Source organism: Neophocaena asiaeorientalis, unplaced genomic scaffold, assembly GCF_003031525.2.
Source record: "Neophocaena asiaeorientalis asiaeorientalis breed wild unplaced genomic scaffold, Neophocaena_asiaeorientalis_V1.1 scaffold5, whole genome shotgun sequence".
In the NCBI taxonomy this organism is placed as follows: Eukaryota; Metazoa; Chordata; class Mammalia; order Artiodactyla; family Phocoenidae; genus Neophocaena; species Neophocaena asiaeorientalis.
Window position 1 is genome coordinate 9,751,043 of NW_020174698.1, and position 17,611 is coordinate 9,768,653.

General features: G+C 36.8%; 1 protein-coding gene across 1 annotated transcript; it reads right to left on the reverse strand.

Annotated features, from left to right (window-relative positions):
• Window positions 1–2,600: 2,600 nt before the first annotated feature.
• On the reverse strand, window positions 2,601–16,543 carry CENPW (centromere protein W). The gene is made up of 3 exons (XM_024759100.1): window positions 16,271–16,543; window positions 5,059–5,172; window positions 2,601–3,198 (listed from the first exon to the last, which is right to left on the reverse strand). The coding sequence occupies exons 1-3, from the start codon at window positions 16,394–16,396 to the stop codon at window positions 3,172–3,174; spliced, it is 267 nt and encodes an 88-aa protein (XP_024614868.1). The 5' UTR covers window positions 16,397–16,543; the 3' UTR covers window positions 2,601–3,171.
• Window positions 16,544–17,611: the final 1,068 nt, after the last annotated feature.

Sequence of the window (17,611 nt, forward strand, 5' to 3'; positions counted from 1 at the left end):
AACACTCTATGACATAAATCACAGCAAGACCCTTTTTGATCCACCTCCTAGAGAAATGGAAATAAAGACAAAAATAAACAAATGGGACCTAATGAAACTTACAAGCTTTTGCACAGCAAAGGAAACCATTAACAAGATGAACAGACAACCCTAAGAATGGAAGAAAATATTTGCAAATGAAGCAACTGACAAAGGATTAATCTCCAAAATATACAAGCAGCTCATGCAGCTCAATATCAAAAAAAAAACAAAACCCATCCAAAAACTGGCAAAAGACCTAAACAGACATTTCTCCAAAGAAGATATACAGATGGCCAACAAATACCTAAAAGGATGCTCAACGTCACTAATCATTAGAGAAATGCAAATCAAAACCACAATGAGATATCACCTCACAAGGGTCAGAATGGCCATCATCAAAAAATCTACAAACAATAAATGCTGGAGAGGGTGTGGAGAAAAAGGAACCCTCTTGCGCTGTTGGTGGGAATGTAAATTGATACAGCCACTATGGAGAACAGTATGGAGGTTCCTTAAAAAACTAAAAATACAACTACCATATGAACCAGCAATCCCACTACTGGGCAAATACCTGAGAAAACCATAATTCAAAAAGAGTCATGTACCACAATGTTCATTGCAGCACTATTTACAATAGCCAGGACATGGAAGCAACCTAAGTGTCCACTGACAGATGAATGGATGAAGAAGACATGGCACATATATACAGTGGAATATTACTCAGCCATAAAAAGAAATGAAACTGAGTTATTTGTCGTGAGGTGGATGGATTTAGAGTCTGTCATACAGAGTGAAGTAAGTCAGGAAAAGAAAAACAAATACCGTATGCTAACACATATATATGGAATCAGAAAAAAAAATGGTTCTGAAGAACCTAGGGGCAGGACAGGAATAAAGATGCAGATATAGAGAATGGACTTGATGACACGAGGACGGGGAACGGTAAGCTGAGACGAAGTGAGACAGTGGCAGTGACATATATACGCTACCAAATGTAAAACAGATAGCTAATGGGAAGCAGCCACATAGCACAGGGAGATCAGCTCAGTTCTTTGTGACCACCTAGAGGGGTGGGATAGGGATGGGGGGAGGGAGACACAAGAGGGAGGGGATATGGGGATATATGTATACATATAGCTGATTCACTTTGTTATACAGCAGCAACTAACACAACATTGTAAGCAATTATACTCCAATAAAGATGTTGAAAAGAAAAATGCAATAACAACAAAAAAGGGTAAGTTTGAAAAATAATAATACAGGAGAAAATCTATAAGATGTAGGGCTTGGTGAAGAGTTCTTAAACATGACACCAACAGCATGAAAATAAATAAATAAAAAATAAACTGGACCTCATCAAAAGTGAAAATCATTGACCTTCGAAAGATACTGTTAAAAGGATAAAAGGCAAGCTACAGAATAGAAGAAAATATTTGCAAACCACATGTCTGACCAAAGACCTATACCTAGAAAACTCTCAAAATTCAACATTAGAAAAACAAATAGAAAATGGGCAAAAGAAATGAAGAAACATTTTATTAAAGAGAAAAAATGGATGACGAACATATGAAATTATGTGCAACATCATTAGCCATTAGGGAAATGAAAATTAAAAACCATGATTAGACATTCATAGCAGAACAGCTAAAATAAAAAATACCAAATGTTCATGAGAAGGAGGAAAAAATGACTCTCACAAACTGCTAATGGGAATACAAAATGGTACAGCCACTCTGCAAAATACTTTGGCCATTTCTTTTTGAAAAACTAAACACATACTTACCATTAAACCCAGCAATCACATTCCTGGGCATTTATCCCAGAGAAATGAAAACTGTTTTGTATAAAAACTGGTACACAACTGTTCACAACAGCTTTATTTGTGATAGCCAAAAACTAGAAATAATCAAAATATCCCTCAATGAGTAAATAGCTGTACAAACTGTGGTACATAAATACCATGGAATATGACGACTCAGTAATAAAAAGGAACAAATTGCTACATGCAACAACTTGGAGGATCAAGAGAGTTATGCTGAGTGAAAAAAGCAAATTCCCAAAAGTCATAACCTGTATGATTGCATCACAATGGCAAAATTATAGACATGGAGAACAGTTTAGTGGTTGCCATGGCTTAGGGATGGTAGAAATAGGAAGGGGAGTGTTGTGTGTGCAGTGGACGTGGGGAGCTGGGTGTAATTTATAAAAGAATAGCATGATGGAGAAGTCTGTGATGATGAAATAATTCTGTATCTTGACTGTAGTGGTGGTTACACAGATCTCCAAAAGTACTAAAATGGTACAGAATTATACACACACTGTACCAAGTCAAATTCCTGGTTTTGATATTGTACTGTAATTATTTAAGATGTAGGCACTGGGAGAAAACTGGATATAGAGTACAAGTGGACCTCTCTGTACTACTTTTGCAACTTCAAGTTGCAATCTATAATTATTCCAAAATAAAAAGTTAAAAACACAACTATTAGATGATATGCAATAAATTTCTTGGGGGGAAACAAATACCCATCTATTAAATCTGTGTGACTTGAAGAAAACACGTCAATTTGCTCTGTATTTTTTTTTTTTTTTTTGGTTTTGGAGGGAAATAAGTTTTTGAAAACACCCTGCTGGTGTTTACAGTTGAGAAATTATATTATTACACTATTGGCCTAAATAAAAGTAGACTGCATTGCTTATGCAAAGGCATTAAACAGTTAAAATATTTAAAATACACCTAGATTTGACTGCACATTGCCTTCCTTCAGAGATTAAATTGATTCCATAGTTAACTGTGGCTAAATCTAAATACTTATAAACTTAATTCTAAGAAATACATCTCTTCAAGCTACTTCACACACTAAGATTCCTTTTTTGATATGTAAAACATCTGCAATACCGACAAAAAGGGAAGTAGAATGAACTAAAGGCCATTTAAAATGAAACAATTCCTCAAATACAAAGCTTATATAGTTCTATGTGTATACTTGAGACATTTCAATACCAGTAAAAAACATACAAACACACACATCCTTCAGCTAGCCAATATTTTAATACACAATTTTAACTGCTATATAAAAAGTGCTTTCACGATCTGTTACCACCTAAAATAATACATCATATAATTTTCAAAAATGTGTTCTTTGACTTCTAACCTCTGCTCTTCTTTAGAATTACCTGTGAGGGGGAGAAAATGAAGATTCATATTATACCTATGCCAAGTAAAACACAATTCCTCAACAAAAAGTTGAAAAGTCCTATGTGTATAGTATGCAAGTCTCTGAATTTATAAAACCCAACTTGGAATGTGATTAGGGAATCTTTTGCCTTATAAACAGTTTTAGACTTCTCTAAAATAGTGTAATTCTCTCAAAGAATGTGAAACATGCCTAGATTCTCAAAATCTGGTTTTATAATAGTCACTTCTAGATGTTAATTTCTTCAACTGTGCCAAAAGTGTACAGATTAATGGCTCCCAACTTGAGGTTTATAGACAATTTAGTAATTCGGGGAGTTAAGGAATGTTCCAAAACTTGAAAATCCTATTATGAATCAGGATTTAACAACTATAAAGCAATACAAATCCACTGCAACACCAAATTTCTTGTATTTAGGCTGGAATTATATCAGAGACCAAGACTAGTCATCTCAAGCTGCAAAGCTTGTTAGGTAGATAATTTTTAAGATAATTTTTAATCTCATTTTAAACAAAATGAGATCTTAAGTTGTAAAAGACAAGGAACATTAGAGACCAGAATATATCCAAAAATATTTTAAAGAACTTACCTACTTTTAGGTAAGTACACTTATAAATTCATTAATAAAAACAAACCAACCCTAAATTTAAGACACACACATACACTCTTCAAGTTCTTAAGCCTTGCTTTACCTGCAGAAAGCACTTATATCAACTTTAATAGTACAGAAACTTGTTGAAATGTTTATAGTTGTAAGAGAATTTAAAGCCCCTTAAAAGATGCCAAGGCATGCCCATTTCTAGGCTTCCACAGAAGTCACCAAATAGGTTTATACCCTAGGCCAGTACTTCTCTGTTCTACAAGAAGTTAGTATAGGGACTGCAAAAGAATACTATGTACTCAAATGAATTTACAAAATTCTAAGTATATTATACACCCAAATTTACAAAATACTAAATTAAACAGAGTTCAACAAATTACTGGTATATTTCTCATAAACTTTCATAACTTTACATATTTATAGTTATATAAAGACGTTACCCTTGTGGGAAGTTGGATAAAAGGTACAGTAGAACTCTACACTATTTTTGCACTTTCTGTGAGTCTATAATTATTTCAAAAATATTAAATGTTAAACAAAAAAAGCCTATAAAGAGGTAAACTGTCAAAAATAAGTCTCTCTCACACATCATACTCCAGTCAACCATGTGCCAATTTCTTGCATATTCTTACAGAAACAAGCTCTCTATACGTAACATTATGACTATTCAAGGAGGTATAGTATGTTAGGTTATATAAACTTATCTGACCCCAGAAGCCTTTTATATTGGGGCATCTATTAAATCAAGTGAAAATAATCTTGGGGACATATATGGAAAAAACTCTGCCCTAGACATCATACTGTTACATTATACAGAAATATCAGTAAGAAGCAATCTTCTCTGCTTATATAAGCAATATGATTCAGAAGTCACTCAAATCTCAAAACAAATGTAGAAAAATCATTAGGTAAACTTAAAATGATCAAGAAGAAAGTTTTGATAAATTTCAAGGTAATAAACCTTCTCAGCTATATATAGGCTACTACATATCCTACAGATTAGCAGTCAAACACTTATTTTCCCCTAAATGGCAATAAGGCAATGGCCATGAATCTTTCCATCAGAAATCCATAATATACATAATAAAAAAAAAACCATAACTCTGTAATTAAAACCCGTGAAAAGCCAAGCATCAACTCAGTCAACAAAACTGAATAAGGAATCTAAACCAGGCAGAGGTGACGAACTAGGTGGTGTTTTAAGGCAACTGTGCTGAAGAAAAGAAATTCAGATCTTACCTTTGCTGCAGCCAGTACATGCTCCTTTTTAATGACTCCACACTTATTCTCACAAGCATTTGTCCGAGCCTCTTCTGCTAATCGATGAACAAAGAGTAAACAGTTCAGATGCACCTTTAAAAGAGAAAATGCAAAAGGATTTTTAAGCTCAAACACTGATGTTTTGAAATAATGACTTTTAAAAAGAATATCCCCGGGCTTCCCTGGTGGTGCAGTGGTTAAGAATCCACCTGCCAATGCAGGGGACACGGGTTCGAGCCCTGGTCTGGGAAGATCCCACATGCCACGGAGCAACGGAGACTGTGAGCCACAACTACTGAGCCTGCACTCTAGAGCCCATGAGCCACAACTACTGAGCCCACGCGCTGCATCTACTGAAGCCCGCGCGCTCTAGAGCCCGTGTTCCGCAACAAGAGAAGCCACCGCAATGAGGAGCCCACGTACCACAACAAAGAGTAGCCCCCGCTCACGGCAACTAGAGAAAGCCGCACGCAGCTATGAAGACCCAACACAGCCAAAAGTAATAAATAAGTAAAAATAAACAAATTTATAAGAAAAATAAAAAGAATATCCCCAATTTTAATGCTGTACTATTTACTACTGCGATTACATCAATTAACCTTTATTTAAAGTAACAGAATTCAGTTTAATATATGTCCATCTTAAGATTCCATAAAAAGAGACTTAGTTATTACAATACATGAAACAAGTCTATGTAAAGCTGACCAAAGGCCAAGACAATGTTTTGATCATTATATCAAAACATAGGTAAGTCTCTATTAAGAAAAAATATTCCTGTTTCCCATTCCAACTAAATTTAAGTTTCTAATGTAATTTAAAATTTCCCCCAAATTAAAAAAACATATCAAATATTGTATTTAAAGCTAGTCATCTCTCATTCTACAATCCAAGGTATAAAATTTTGTAACCAGATATTTAATTTGAAATATCTAATTAAAAACATGTTAATAATTAAAATTTTAAAAGTTTATTGCATTTATATACAAAGGTCAAGTTACTTGGCTTCCAACAACAAAATAATCATATCTACTATTAATAATCTTAAAATTTCTTAAAAAGTAGCCTTTAACTACATAAAATAAGCAGACAATACAAAATTCCAAAGTCCACAAAGAACTGTAGTTATATAAGATATTAGCATTGTGGGAAGTTGCAAAAAAGGTAAGGGGAATTCTCTACTATTTTTGCCACTTCTTGTGAACCAATAGGTATTTCAAAATACAAAGCAAAAAGTCTGCAAAAGGAAAGACTGACAAAAGTAAGTCGCTCTTCCACATCATCCCCAGTAAACTATGGTTGCCAGCTTCTTGCATATTCTTATAGAAACAACTTCTACATATTAGCAAAACATATACATATACCATAATATATATGTACATATATCATTATTTAACCTCACTATTTCAATATGTACATTTTGCTAAATATTTCACTCAAAATTCACTACCCTTACACAAAAGGGCTACTCATTCTATATGCATATATATATAGCTTGAAAACAGTTAAAGTAGAGCTCGAACCCAAGCAACAGAGAATGTAAAGTGAGTTGCAGTCCTATCTCATTTCTCCCTCTAGCATCACATCTACTGCTCTTTTATTTAAATTACTGGTAACATCTCTATCCATTGCTTCTGCCATGTGCCTGAAGTCACTACCAACCTAGGTCCAATTAGATAGTCTCTTTAACATATAATTTATTTGATAATTTATATAATAGTACACACTCTTTGCAGTGAGAATTAATTAATACATAACACTTGGCAGAAGCAAGAAACTAAAATCCTGCAGACTGTGGAATGAAAACCACATTCACAGAAAGAGAGACAAAATGAAAAGGGAGAGGACTATGTACCAGATGAAGGAACAAGATAAAACCCCAGAAGAACAATTAAATGAAGTGGAGATAGGCAACCTTCCAAAAAAGAATTCAGAATAATGATAGTGAAGATGAGCCAGGACCTCGGAAAAAGAATGAAGGAAAAGACTGAGAAGATGCAAGAAATGTTTAACAAAGGTTTAGAAGAATTAAAGAACAAACACCTAGAAGAATTAAAGAACAAACAGAGATGAACAGCACCATAACTGAAATGAAAAATACACTAGAAGGAATAAATACCAGAATAATTGAGGCAGAAGAACAGATAAGTGACCTGGAAAAAGAATGGTGGAATTCAATGTCATGGAACAGAATAAAGAAAAAAAAATGAAAAGAAATAAAGACAGCCTAAGAGACCTCTGGGACAACATTAAACACACCAACATTCACACTATAGGGGTTCAAGAAGGAGAAGAGAGAGAGGAAGGACCCGAGAAAATATCTGAAGAGATTATACTGGAAAACTTCCCTAACATGGGAAAGGAAATAGTCACCCAACTCCAGGAAGCACAGAGACTCCCAGGCAGGATAAATCCAAGAAGAAACATGCTGAGACACACAGTAATCAAACTGACACAAATTAAAGACAACGAAAAATTATTAAAGGCAACAAGGGAAAAACAACAAATAATATGCAAGGGAACTCCCATAAGGTTAACAGCTGATTTCTCAGCAGAAACTCGACAAGCCAGAAGAGAGTGGCACAATATATTTAAAGTGATGAAAGGGAAAAAGAAAAAGCTACAACCAAGATTACTCTACCCAGCAAGGATCTCATTCAGATTCGATGGAGAAGTTAAAAGCTTTACAGAAAAGCGAAAGCTAAGAGAATTCAGCACCACCAAACCAGCTCTACAACAAATGCTAAAGGAGCTTCTCTAAGTGGAAACACAAGAGAAGAAACGGACCAACAACAAAAAAACTCAAAACAATTAAGAAAATGGTAATAGGAACATACCTATCAATAATTACCTTAACTATAAATGGATTAAATGCTCCAACCAAAAGACACAGGCTCGCTGAATAGATACAAAAACAAGACCCATATATATGCTGTCTACAAGAGACCCACTTCAGACCTAGAGACACAAACAGACTGAAGGTGAGGTGACAGAAAAAGGTATTACATGCAAATGGAAATCAAAAGAAAGCTGCAGTAGCAATACTCATATCAGATAAAACAGACTTTAAAATAAAGAATGTTGCAAGAGACAAGGAAGGACACTACATAATGATCAAGAGATCAATCCAAGAAGAAGATATAACAATTATAAATATATACGCACCCAACATAGGAGCACCTCAATACATAAGGCAACTGCTAACAGCTATAAAAGAGGAAATCGACAGTAACACAATAATAGTGGGGGACTTTAACACCTCACCTACACCAATGGACAGATCATCCAGACAGAAAATTAATAAGGAAACACAAGCTTTAAATGACACAACAGACCAACCAGATTAAATTGATATTTATAAGAATATTTATCATATTTATAATAAATAAACTGATATTTATTCCATCCAAAAGCAGCACATTACACTTTCTTCTCAAGTGCACATGGAACATTCTCCAGGATACATCACATCTTGGGTCACAAATCAAGCCTCAGCAAATTTAAGAAAACTGAAATCATATCAAGCATCCTTTACGACCACCACGCTATGAGATTAGAAATCAATTACAGGGAAAAAAACATAAAAAACACAAACACATGGAGACTAAACAATATGTTACTAAATAACTAACAGGTCACTAAATAAATCAAAGAGGAAATCAAAAAATACCTAGAGACAAATGACAACAAAAAGATGACAATCTAAAACCTATGGGATTCAGCAAAAGCAGTTCTAAGAGGGAAGTTTATAGCAATACAATCCTACATCAAGAAACACGAAAATTCTTAAATAAACAATCTAACCTTATACCTAAAGGGAACTAGAGAAAGAAGAACAAACAAAACCCAAAGTTAGTAGGAGGAAAGAAATCATAAAGATCAGAGCAGAAATAAATGAAGTAGAAACAAAGAAAACAATAACAAAGATCAATAAAACTAAAAGGTGGTTCTTTGAGAAGATAAACAAATTTGATAAACCTTTAGCCAGACTCATCAAGAGGGAGAGGACTCAAATCAGTAAAATTAGAAATGAACAAGAAGAAGTTACAACAGACACCATGGAAATACAAAGCATCCTAAGAGACTACTGCAAGCAAATCTATGCCAATAAATGGACAACCTGGAAAAAATGGACAAATTCTTAGAAAGGTATAACCTTCCAAGATTGAACCAGGAAGAAACAGAAAATATAAACAGACCCACCACAAGTAATGAAATTGAAACTGTGATTAAATATCTTCCAACAAACAAAAGTCCAGGACCAGATGGCTTCACAGGTGAATTTTATCAAACATTTAGAGAAGAGCTAACACCCATCCTTCTCAAACTCTTCCAAAAATCTGCACAGGAAGGAAGACTCCCAGACTCATTCTACGAGGCCACCATCACCCTGATACCAAAACCAGACAAAGATACAACAAAAAAGGAAAATTACAGACCAATACCACTGATGAATATAGATGCAAAAATCCTAGTAAACAGAATCCAGCAACACATTAAAAGGATCATACACCATGATCAAGTGGGATTTATCCCAGAGATGCAAGAATTCTTCAATAAAAAAATCAATGTGATACACCATATTAACAAACTGAAGAATAAAAACCATATGATCATCTCAAAAGATGCAGAAAAATCTTCTGACGAAATTCAACATCCATTTATAATAAACACTCTCCAGAAAGTGGGCATAGAGGGAACCTACCTCAACATCATAAAGGCCATATATGACAAACCCACAGCAAACATTCTCAACAGTGAAAAACTGAAACTATTTCCTCTAAGATCAGGAACAAGACAAGGTTGTCCACTCTCACCACAATTACTCAACATAGTTTTGGAAGTTTTAACCACAGCAATCAGAGAAGAAAAAGAAATAAAAGGAACCCAAATCGGAAAAGAAGAAGTAAAGCTGTCACTGGTTGCAGATGACATGATACTACACATAGAGAATCCTAAAGATGCTACCAGAAAACTACTAGAGCTAATCAATGCATTTGGTAAAGTTGCAGGATACAAAATTAATGCACAGAAATCTCTTGCATTCCTATACACTAACAACAAAAGATCAGAAAGAGAAATTAAGGAAACAATCCCCTTCACCATTGAAACAAAAAGAATAAAATACCTAGGAATAAAGCTACCTAAGGAGGTAAAAAACCTGTCCTCAGAAAACTGTAAGACACAAATGAAAGAAATCAAAGATGACACAAACAGATGGGGAGATATACCATGTTCTTAGATTGGAAGAATCAATATTGTGAAAATGACTATACTACCCAAAGCAATCTACAGAATCGATGCAATCCTTATCAAATTACCAATGGCATTTTTTTTTTTTTAACAGTGCTAGAACAAAGAATCTTAAAATGTGTATGGAGACACAAAAGAGCCCGAATAGCCACAGCAATCTTGAGGGAAAAAAATGGCGGTGGAGGAATTAGATTCCCTGACTTCACACTATACTACAAAGCTACAGTAATCAAGACAATATGGTACTGAAACAAAAAGAGAAAAACAGATCAAGGGAACAGGATACAAAGCCCAGAGATAAACCCACGCACCTATGGTCAACTAATCTATGACAAAGGAGGCAAGGAGATACAATGGAGGAAAAACAGTCTCTTCAATAAGTGGTGCTGGGAAAACTGGACAGTTACATGTAAAAGAAAGAAATTAGAACACTCCCTAACACTATACACAAAAGTAAACTCAAAATGGATTAAAGACCTAAATGTAAGACCAGACCAGACACTATAAAACTCTTAGAGGAGGGCTTCCCTGGTGGCGCAGTGGTTGAGAGTCCGCCTGCCAATGCAGGGGACACGGGTTTGTGCCCCGGTCTGGGAAGATCCCACATGCCGCGGAGCAGCTGGGCCCGTGTGCCATGGTCGCTGAGCCTTCGCGTCCAGAGCCTGTACTCCACAACGGGAGAGGCCACAGAAGTGAGAGGCCCGCGAACCGGGAAAAAAAAAAAAAACTCTTAGAGGAAACCATAGGAAGAACACCCTTTGACATAAATCAAAGCGAGATCTTTTTTGACCCACCTCCTAGAATAATGGAAATCAAAACAATAAACAAATGGGACCTAATGAAACTTAAAAGCTTTTGCACAGCAAAGGAAACCATAAACAAGAACACCCTTTGACATAAATCAAAGCGAGATCTTTTTTGACCCACCTCCTAGAATAATGGAAATCAAAACAATAAACAAATGGGACCTAATGAAACTTAAAAGCTTTTGCACAGCAAAGGAAACTATAAAAAAGATGAAAAGACAACCCTCAGAATGGGAGAAAATACTTGCAAACGAATCAACGGCCAAAGGATTAATCTCCAAAATATATAAACAGCTCATGCAGCTCAATATTAAAAAAAACAGCAACCCAATCAAAAAATGGGCAGTAGGGCTTCCCTGGTGGCACAGTGGTTGAGAGTCCGCCTGCCGATGCAGGGGACACGGGTTCGTGCCCCGGTCCAGGCAGATCCCACATGCCGCGGAGCAGCTGGGCCCGGGAGCCATGGCCACTGAGCCTGCATGTCTGGAACCTGTGCTCCACAACGGGAGAGGCCACAAGAGTGAGAGGCCTGCATAGCGCAAAAAAATTTTTTTAATTTTTAAAATGGGCAGTAGACCTAAACAGACATCTCTCCAAAGAAGAGAAACAGATTGCCAAGAGGCACATGAAAAGATGCTCAACATCACTAATTATTAGAGAAATACAAATCAAAACCACAATGAGGTATCACCTCACACCAGTTAGAATGGGCATCATCAGAAAATCTACAAACAACAAATGTTGGAGAGGGTGTAAAGAAAAGGGAACCCTCTTGCATTGTTGGTGGGAATGCAAATTGATACAGTCACTATGGAGAACAGTATAGAGGTTTCGTAAAAACTAAAAATAGAATTACGATATGACTGAGCAATCTCACTACTGGGCATATACCCTGAGAAAACCATAATTCAAAAAAGTCATGTACCACAATGTTCACTGCAGCACTGTTTAAAACAGACAGGTCATGGAAGCAACCTAAATGCCACCAACAGACGAATGGATAAAGAAGATGTGGTACATATATACAATGGAATACTACCCAGCCATCAAAGGGAACGAAACTGGGTCATCTGTAGAGACGTGGATGGACCTAGAGACTGTCATACAGAATGAGGTAAGTCAGAAAGAGAAGAACAAATATTGTATATTAATGCATATATTTGGAATCTAGAAAAATAGTACAGATGAACCAGTTTGCAAGGCAGAAATAGAGACAGATGTAGAGAACAAATGTATGGACACCAAGGGGGGAAAGTAGGGGCGGGGATGAATTGGGAAATTGGGATTGATATATATACACTAATATGTATAAAACTGATAGCTAATAAGAACTTGCTGTATAAAAAAATAAAATTAAAAAAAAACACACAATACTTAACTCTCCCCAACAGTTCACCAAATGTTTAATAACTAGGTAATGTGGTCCTTTAAATTATTATGCAGAAATCTTTAGTGGATTGTTATAGATGTTTAAGAATATTTTAGTGATATTTGGGGCAAGCAGAGGAGTTTGGGGATTTAAATTTAACATGATAAAGGACCTATGGAAGAAGATATTCTTTTGGTTCTTTTTTGATGCACTGTCTTGTTTAATTCTCACAAGGACTCTGAGCTAAATCACCCAATCCTGATTCTTTACATTATACCATGTCATTCAAAATTTCTTTAAACTTCCAATGATATACCATTTCCTTCTGCAACAAAAGTACTCCATAACATGGCTCAATTTCCTCCGTTAATCTGTATTTTCTACTTCTAAAACTAAATGTCTTCCAGATGCCTCATGAAAAATTCCAAATTCCTTAATACTAAACCCCACTTGACTAGGCTCTTCTAATTTAATCTCTCACCTCTCCCAACTTTCAGTTCTATACTAGGTCTTTTGAACTTCTTTCAGTATTCAAATACAAGTTTGCCTACAGCCATGCTACTGGTTTACAGACTTCTCTAAAAAGCCCAATTCCTCCCAATATGTAAGGTTATATAGATCCATGGCACCCTGAACTTATCACTACACATACTACATACATTAGGCAGCAATTTCTCACCTGTCCTCTTCAATGTACTATAAGGGCTAAACCATGTCTATCTTCCCAGACATTATATCCCCAGTGACCTTTAGCCCATGGCCCAATATGAAGTAGGTAGTCAATTATTACTGCATGAACAAAAGATCCATCCATACCTCCCCAAATTAGGCAAAAAAATTTTTTAGCCAATCCCAAATAAACCACACTGTTTTGAGGCTTGAGTCCTTTACTCTTCATGGGCATGAACCATAGATACTGAATTAATATTACTTTTTTTTAATGTCAGAATTTTTTTTTAAACAACCTATTTATCTGTAATAAAACAGTTAATTGAGTGGTGTCACTCAAGTGCACTAAGGTTTAAGTTAAAAGGGTCAGAACAAAAGCAAATTTTATGGTTTCAGCTAGACATTCAGTCCTGAAAGCCATTCCATCAAGAACTTACACTTTGGAAAAATAAAAAATCAGCTTGCTTGAAAGGTAAACCAAAAGATAATTTACAAAGAGGTATCCATTTGACAGTCTCAGGTGGCCAAAAGACTGGGCCAGCCTGACTTCCTCCCCACTTCCTCACAGCACTTCTGAGTTTTACATAAACTGTAAGTACCCAGATATTTGCACAATATTCCTTAGTGATAAATCTAAAAACTGAGTCACAAGAAAGCCGAACAATTTGAGATTAACATACACTCATCAGTATTGGCCCTGGTGATATACAATCAAATAAGTCATAAAATAAAACAACAATAAAAAGCCAGTGCAGAAGAATATGAAGTAACACAAGGAAGTTATAAGTAAAATGTTAGAAATATCAATCCACATATAGTCATCATCACTCCCAACTTTTAACTGTACACTCAGAATGTTCGAGGTATTATGCTAAACACCAGGAATACAATAAGTTCCCAATTCAAAGTTCCCAGTCCCATGGGAGAATGAAACCTAATTAAAGACAAATGTGTGATAGTAGATGATATTGGAAGGTAAGGTTGATGCTTTCTAAGACCATGAAAGAAGGCTTCACCGAATAACAGGCATTTGAACTGAATTTTGAAATAACTGAAGTTTGAGAAGCGGGGCGGAGTGAGGACATCTTCAAACAGAAGAAATATCTTATGAAAAGACATCATAAAAGTAGATTAGTTCTGTGTTAAAGATAATGGAAGACACAAAAGGAGATATGTGTGGTCCCTTCGCCTCAAGAAGCTGCATACCGCACTGGGAGACAACACTGACATACAAAACTTAGAGAATAGTGTCAGGGTCCCAGTAGCTAAACTGTATGATGTACACTCTTACGGCTATCAAAGTTCAGGAAAAAAAACAGACTACCTTAATTGTAGAGAAGTTTATGGATGATGTGGGACACCTGCTGAGTAAGATAATTAAGTACCAATGGCAAGCAGAAAACCATAAGTAAAGAAACCAGAGTGATGCATGGCATATACAAGACGGTGAAGGAGAAATAATGAAAGCCAAAGACAAGCATACAATCTAGTAATAGACGGTAGCATAAAGAACTTCCATTCCCCTACCACTGCAAATGCTTAGAATCTCACCTCCCCTTCTTTCCTGTACCACCTGGATCCCACTCCACAATAGAGCCCTCCTGTCCAGGGATCACTTGGGGCAAGCAAGTGTGGATGTGGGAGGAGTCTGACTACTTGAGAAATTTCTGCCCAACAATCTACACGAGCTGGTAGTCTCCTAGATTCTAGAGCAGGTACATTTCCTCCCCCCTCCATTTATTGAGAGAACCCCAGCACCAGTGAAAACTTCAGAATAAATTACCTAAAATTCTTTTGAAAATCAATTTCACTTTAATACAGCTCACTTGTGCCACCTTAATCACCACCTTGGGGGAAGGAGGGTAATAAAACAGTATATATTGTCTTTTCTTATAGGGTCTAAAAAAGGAACAAGAAAGGACAGGAGATATTAGAAGGGCTACTTTTCCAAGGAAAAAAAAAAGTTGTTTTGGCTCAGAGAAAGGAAAAGTGAAGACAATTCTATAGTAGTTTATTAAAAATAGAAACCCTAAAATTAGGGGAGGCAGTAGAGAGCTGGCAGAGGCTGTAGAGAAAAGAGGAGGGGGACAATGTAACTTAAGAAGAGATGGAATGATGTATTGTTAAGCCACCCTCCATGCCATATATCCCTATTATCCACAATTCTTTATCCTTGATCTCAGGGAAATTAGGTGCCCACCTGTAGTGTCTCCTTTACTCAAAGAGCTCTTGTAACAAACCACAGGAGGTGCCTCCTATGGTTTAAACCTAGGGAAACTGTTCATTCTGCTAGAGGGATATATATTCCAGGCATTCAACATAAAAACTCTTAATTTATTTCAAAACAGAAATATTACACCGTGGTTTGGTTGTGGTTATTTATCATGTGAGCATTATGCTGCAGTTACTATGAGTCAGATAAACTTTTAATGGTTGGGCTTGAAAACTAAATTAACAGGTGTTCTATTTGTCTAGGAAAACGAATTCACATGTGGGAGCATACTACTTACAAATAAACTTTTGGATCAGGGTTCTTTAGTAAATAAGCTAAAGTAGAGGAAATAGGGCAATATATTTGTTTAACAACGTAAAAAGAAGGGGAAGAAAGGAAGGCAAGGAGAAAGGCACTTTTGAAAGGCATGTCAGTAATGCCTTTTACAATATTTAAATAAAATATTTTATTTAAATAAAATATTTAAATAAAAATAACCCAGCCTGAATTCCAAAATCTATTTTTTTTAAATGTATCTTTCGAACCTTTGCAAATTACACTAAGCACAGTACCAGACTGTGCTCCTTAATAGCGATATTGAAAAACTATAAACAGGAACTTAACGTTAGTTTTCTCCTTAAATTGATGTGGCTAATAGCCTCCTGTAAAAAAAAGGTCAGGATATCTACATTTCAGAGGGTCCCAAAACAATTCAGCATCAGGAATACTGATATGCCAGGCCGGGGCAAACCCGCCCAGGTGTTGCTGCGAACACCTCAAACGTAGGCCTGAAAGCTAAATTGGCTGGGGGCGGCAAAATAAAAGCTGGGGGTTATTTCCCCCGTCTCCGCCCCACTTCCAGTCCTAGAAGGGACAAAATCTCACCAGTAGGTCGCTATTTGTCTCCAGACGGAGGTGAGGCTTCCGTTGCTTGAAGACGCGCTTTAGAAAACCGCGGGGAGCCTTCCGCTTTATCAGCTTCTTCTGCGAGACTGTGGTCGAGAGCGCCATCCTCTCCCTCCGGCTCGGGCACCAGCCGCCTAAGCTTCCTAGGCCCTCCCTGCGCCGCACTGCAGCTCACGCCCGCGGGGACACCGAGAACCCCGACTCCGACGCTTCTACAGGCCCTGAGACCAGGCCAGAACGTTTGAATCCGCCGCCAATTGAGCGCGCCTGGCGCCCGGTAGTGACGTCAGCACGCTCAAGCCCCGCCCCTCCCGCGGCGCCTGGCTGTTGATGGAACACACCATCGGTGGGCGCACCGTGACGTCATAGACGGGCGAACATTGCGGCTTTAGCCTTTAGCACCAGCTCTTTAAAACAGTGTTCGATAGAGACGTTGGGAAATTGTGGAAAATGTTGGTATGCCAAAGCAGCCACACTTACTGTCCCAGCTTTCATTCTCTACTGAGCCTAATACCAATGAAAGAAAAAGTAGATGAATAGAAAGAACTCTTATGATGTTTCATCAGGATTCTTGAAGAAACAATGGCTTCCTAGCAAGGCATGATTTTCTGATATTAATAGCTAACGTTTTTCACTTTTACGTAATTTTATGTTTTCTTATCTGAGGCCTTTTCATGATTCAAGCTTTTCTTTACAAATGCTGCTCCCTTTAATTTTAAGGCCCCTACATTTAACCTTGCAGTAACTTCTGTTGTAGTTTAAATGCTACCTCATTGAATCCTTCTTTCCAAGCAATTAACTCTTCCATCTTCTGTGCTGCCCCTGTAAGTGGTTCTCAGACGTCATCGTGCATCACCTGAAGCACCACCCCTTGGTTTCTTGGTTCAGTAGGTCTCAGTGGGACTTGAGAATTTGCATTTCTAACAAGTACTCAAGACATGTTGGAACACTGTTAGTCTGACCACTCTGATATCACTGTGATGTTATTTGTAATTACCTCTAATACTAATGCTGTAGAAGTTGTTGTGTTGTGCTTTCAATATCCACATAGATGCTTCTATCTGGCCTCCCACTTTCAAGATCTCCTCTCTGCCAATAATCTTATCTTTCATCCTATGAGCCATTTACATCTGTGGTCATACACTAGGCCTTGTCATTACTAATACCCTTCCATATTCTCAATTCAGTTGTCTTACTCTTCAACCTTATCTATGGAACTCACTTCCTCCAGTATCCCCACTTCAACAATTCTTACATGCTACTGGATCACTGTCCTCTCTGTCTCTACCATGTCCCTAACCTTAATCTATTTTTTATTCT

What these genes read in the sequence shown, in the direction of transcription:
- CENPW (XM_024759100.1), bottom strand. Translation starts at nt 16,396, where the DNA reads ATGGCGCTCTCGACCACAGTCTCGCAGAAGAAGCTGATAAAGCGGAAG. An exon ending in AGACAAATAGCGACCTACTG is followed by an intron (nt 5,173 to 16,270) that starts GTGAGATTTTGT and finishes TCTCTTTTAAAG; the next exon opens with GTGCATCTGAACTGTTTACT. An exon ending in ATGTACTGGCTGCAGCAAAG is followed by an intron (nt 3,199 to 5,058) that starts GTAAGATCTGAA and finishes TCCCCCTCACAG; the next exon opens with GTAATTCTAAAGAAGAGCAG.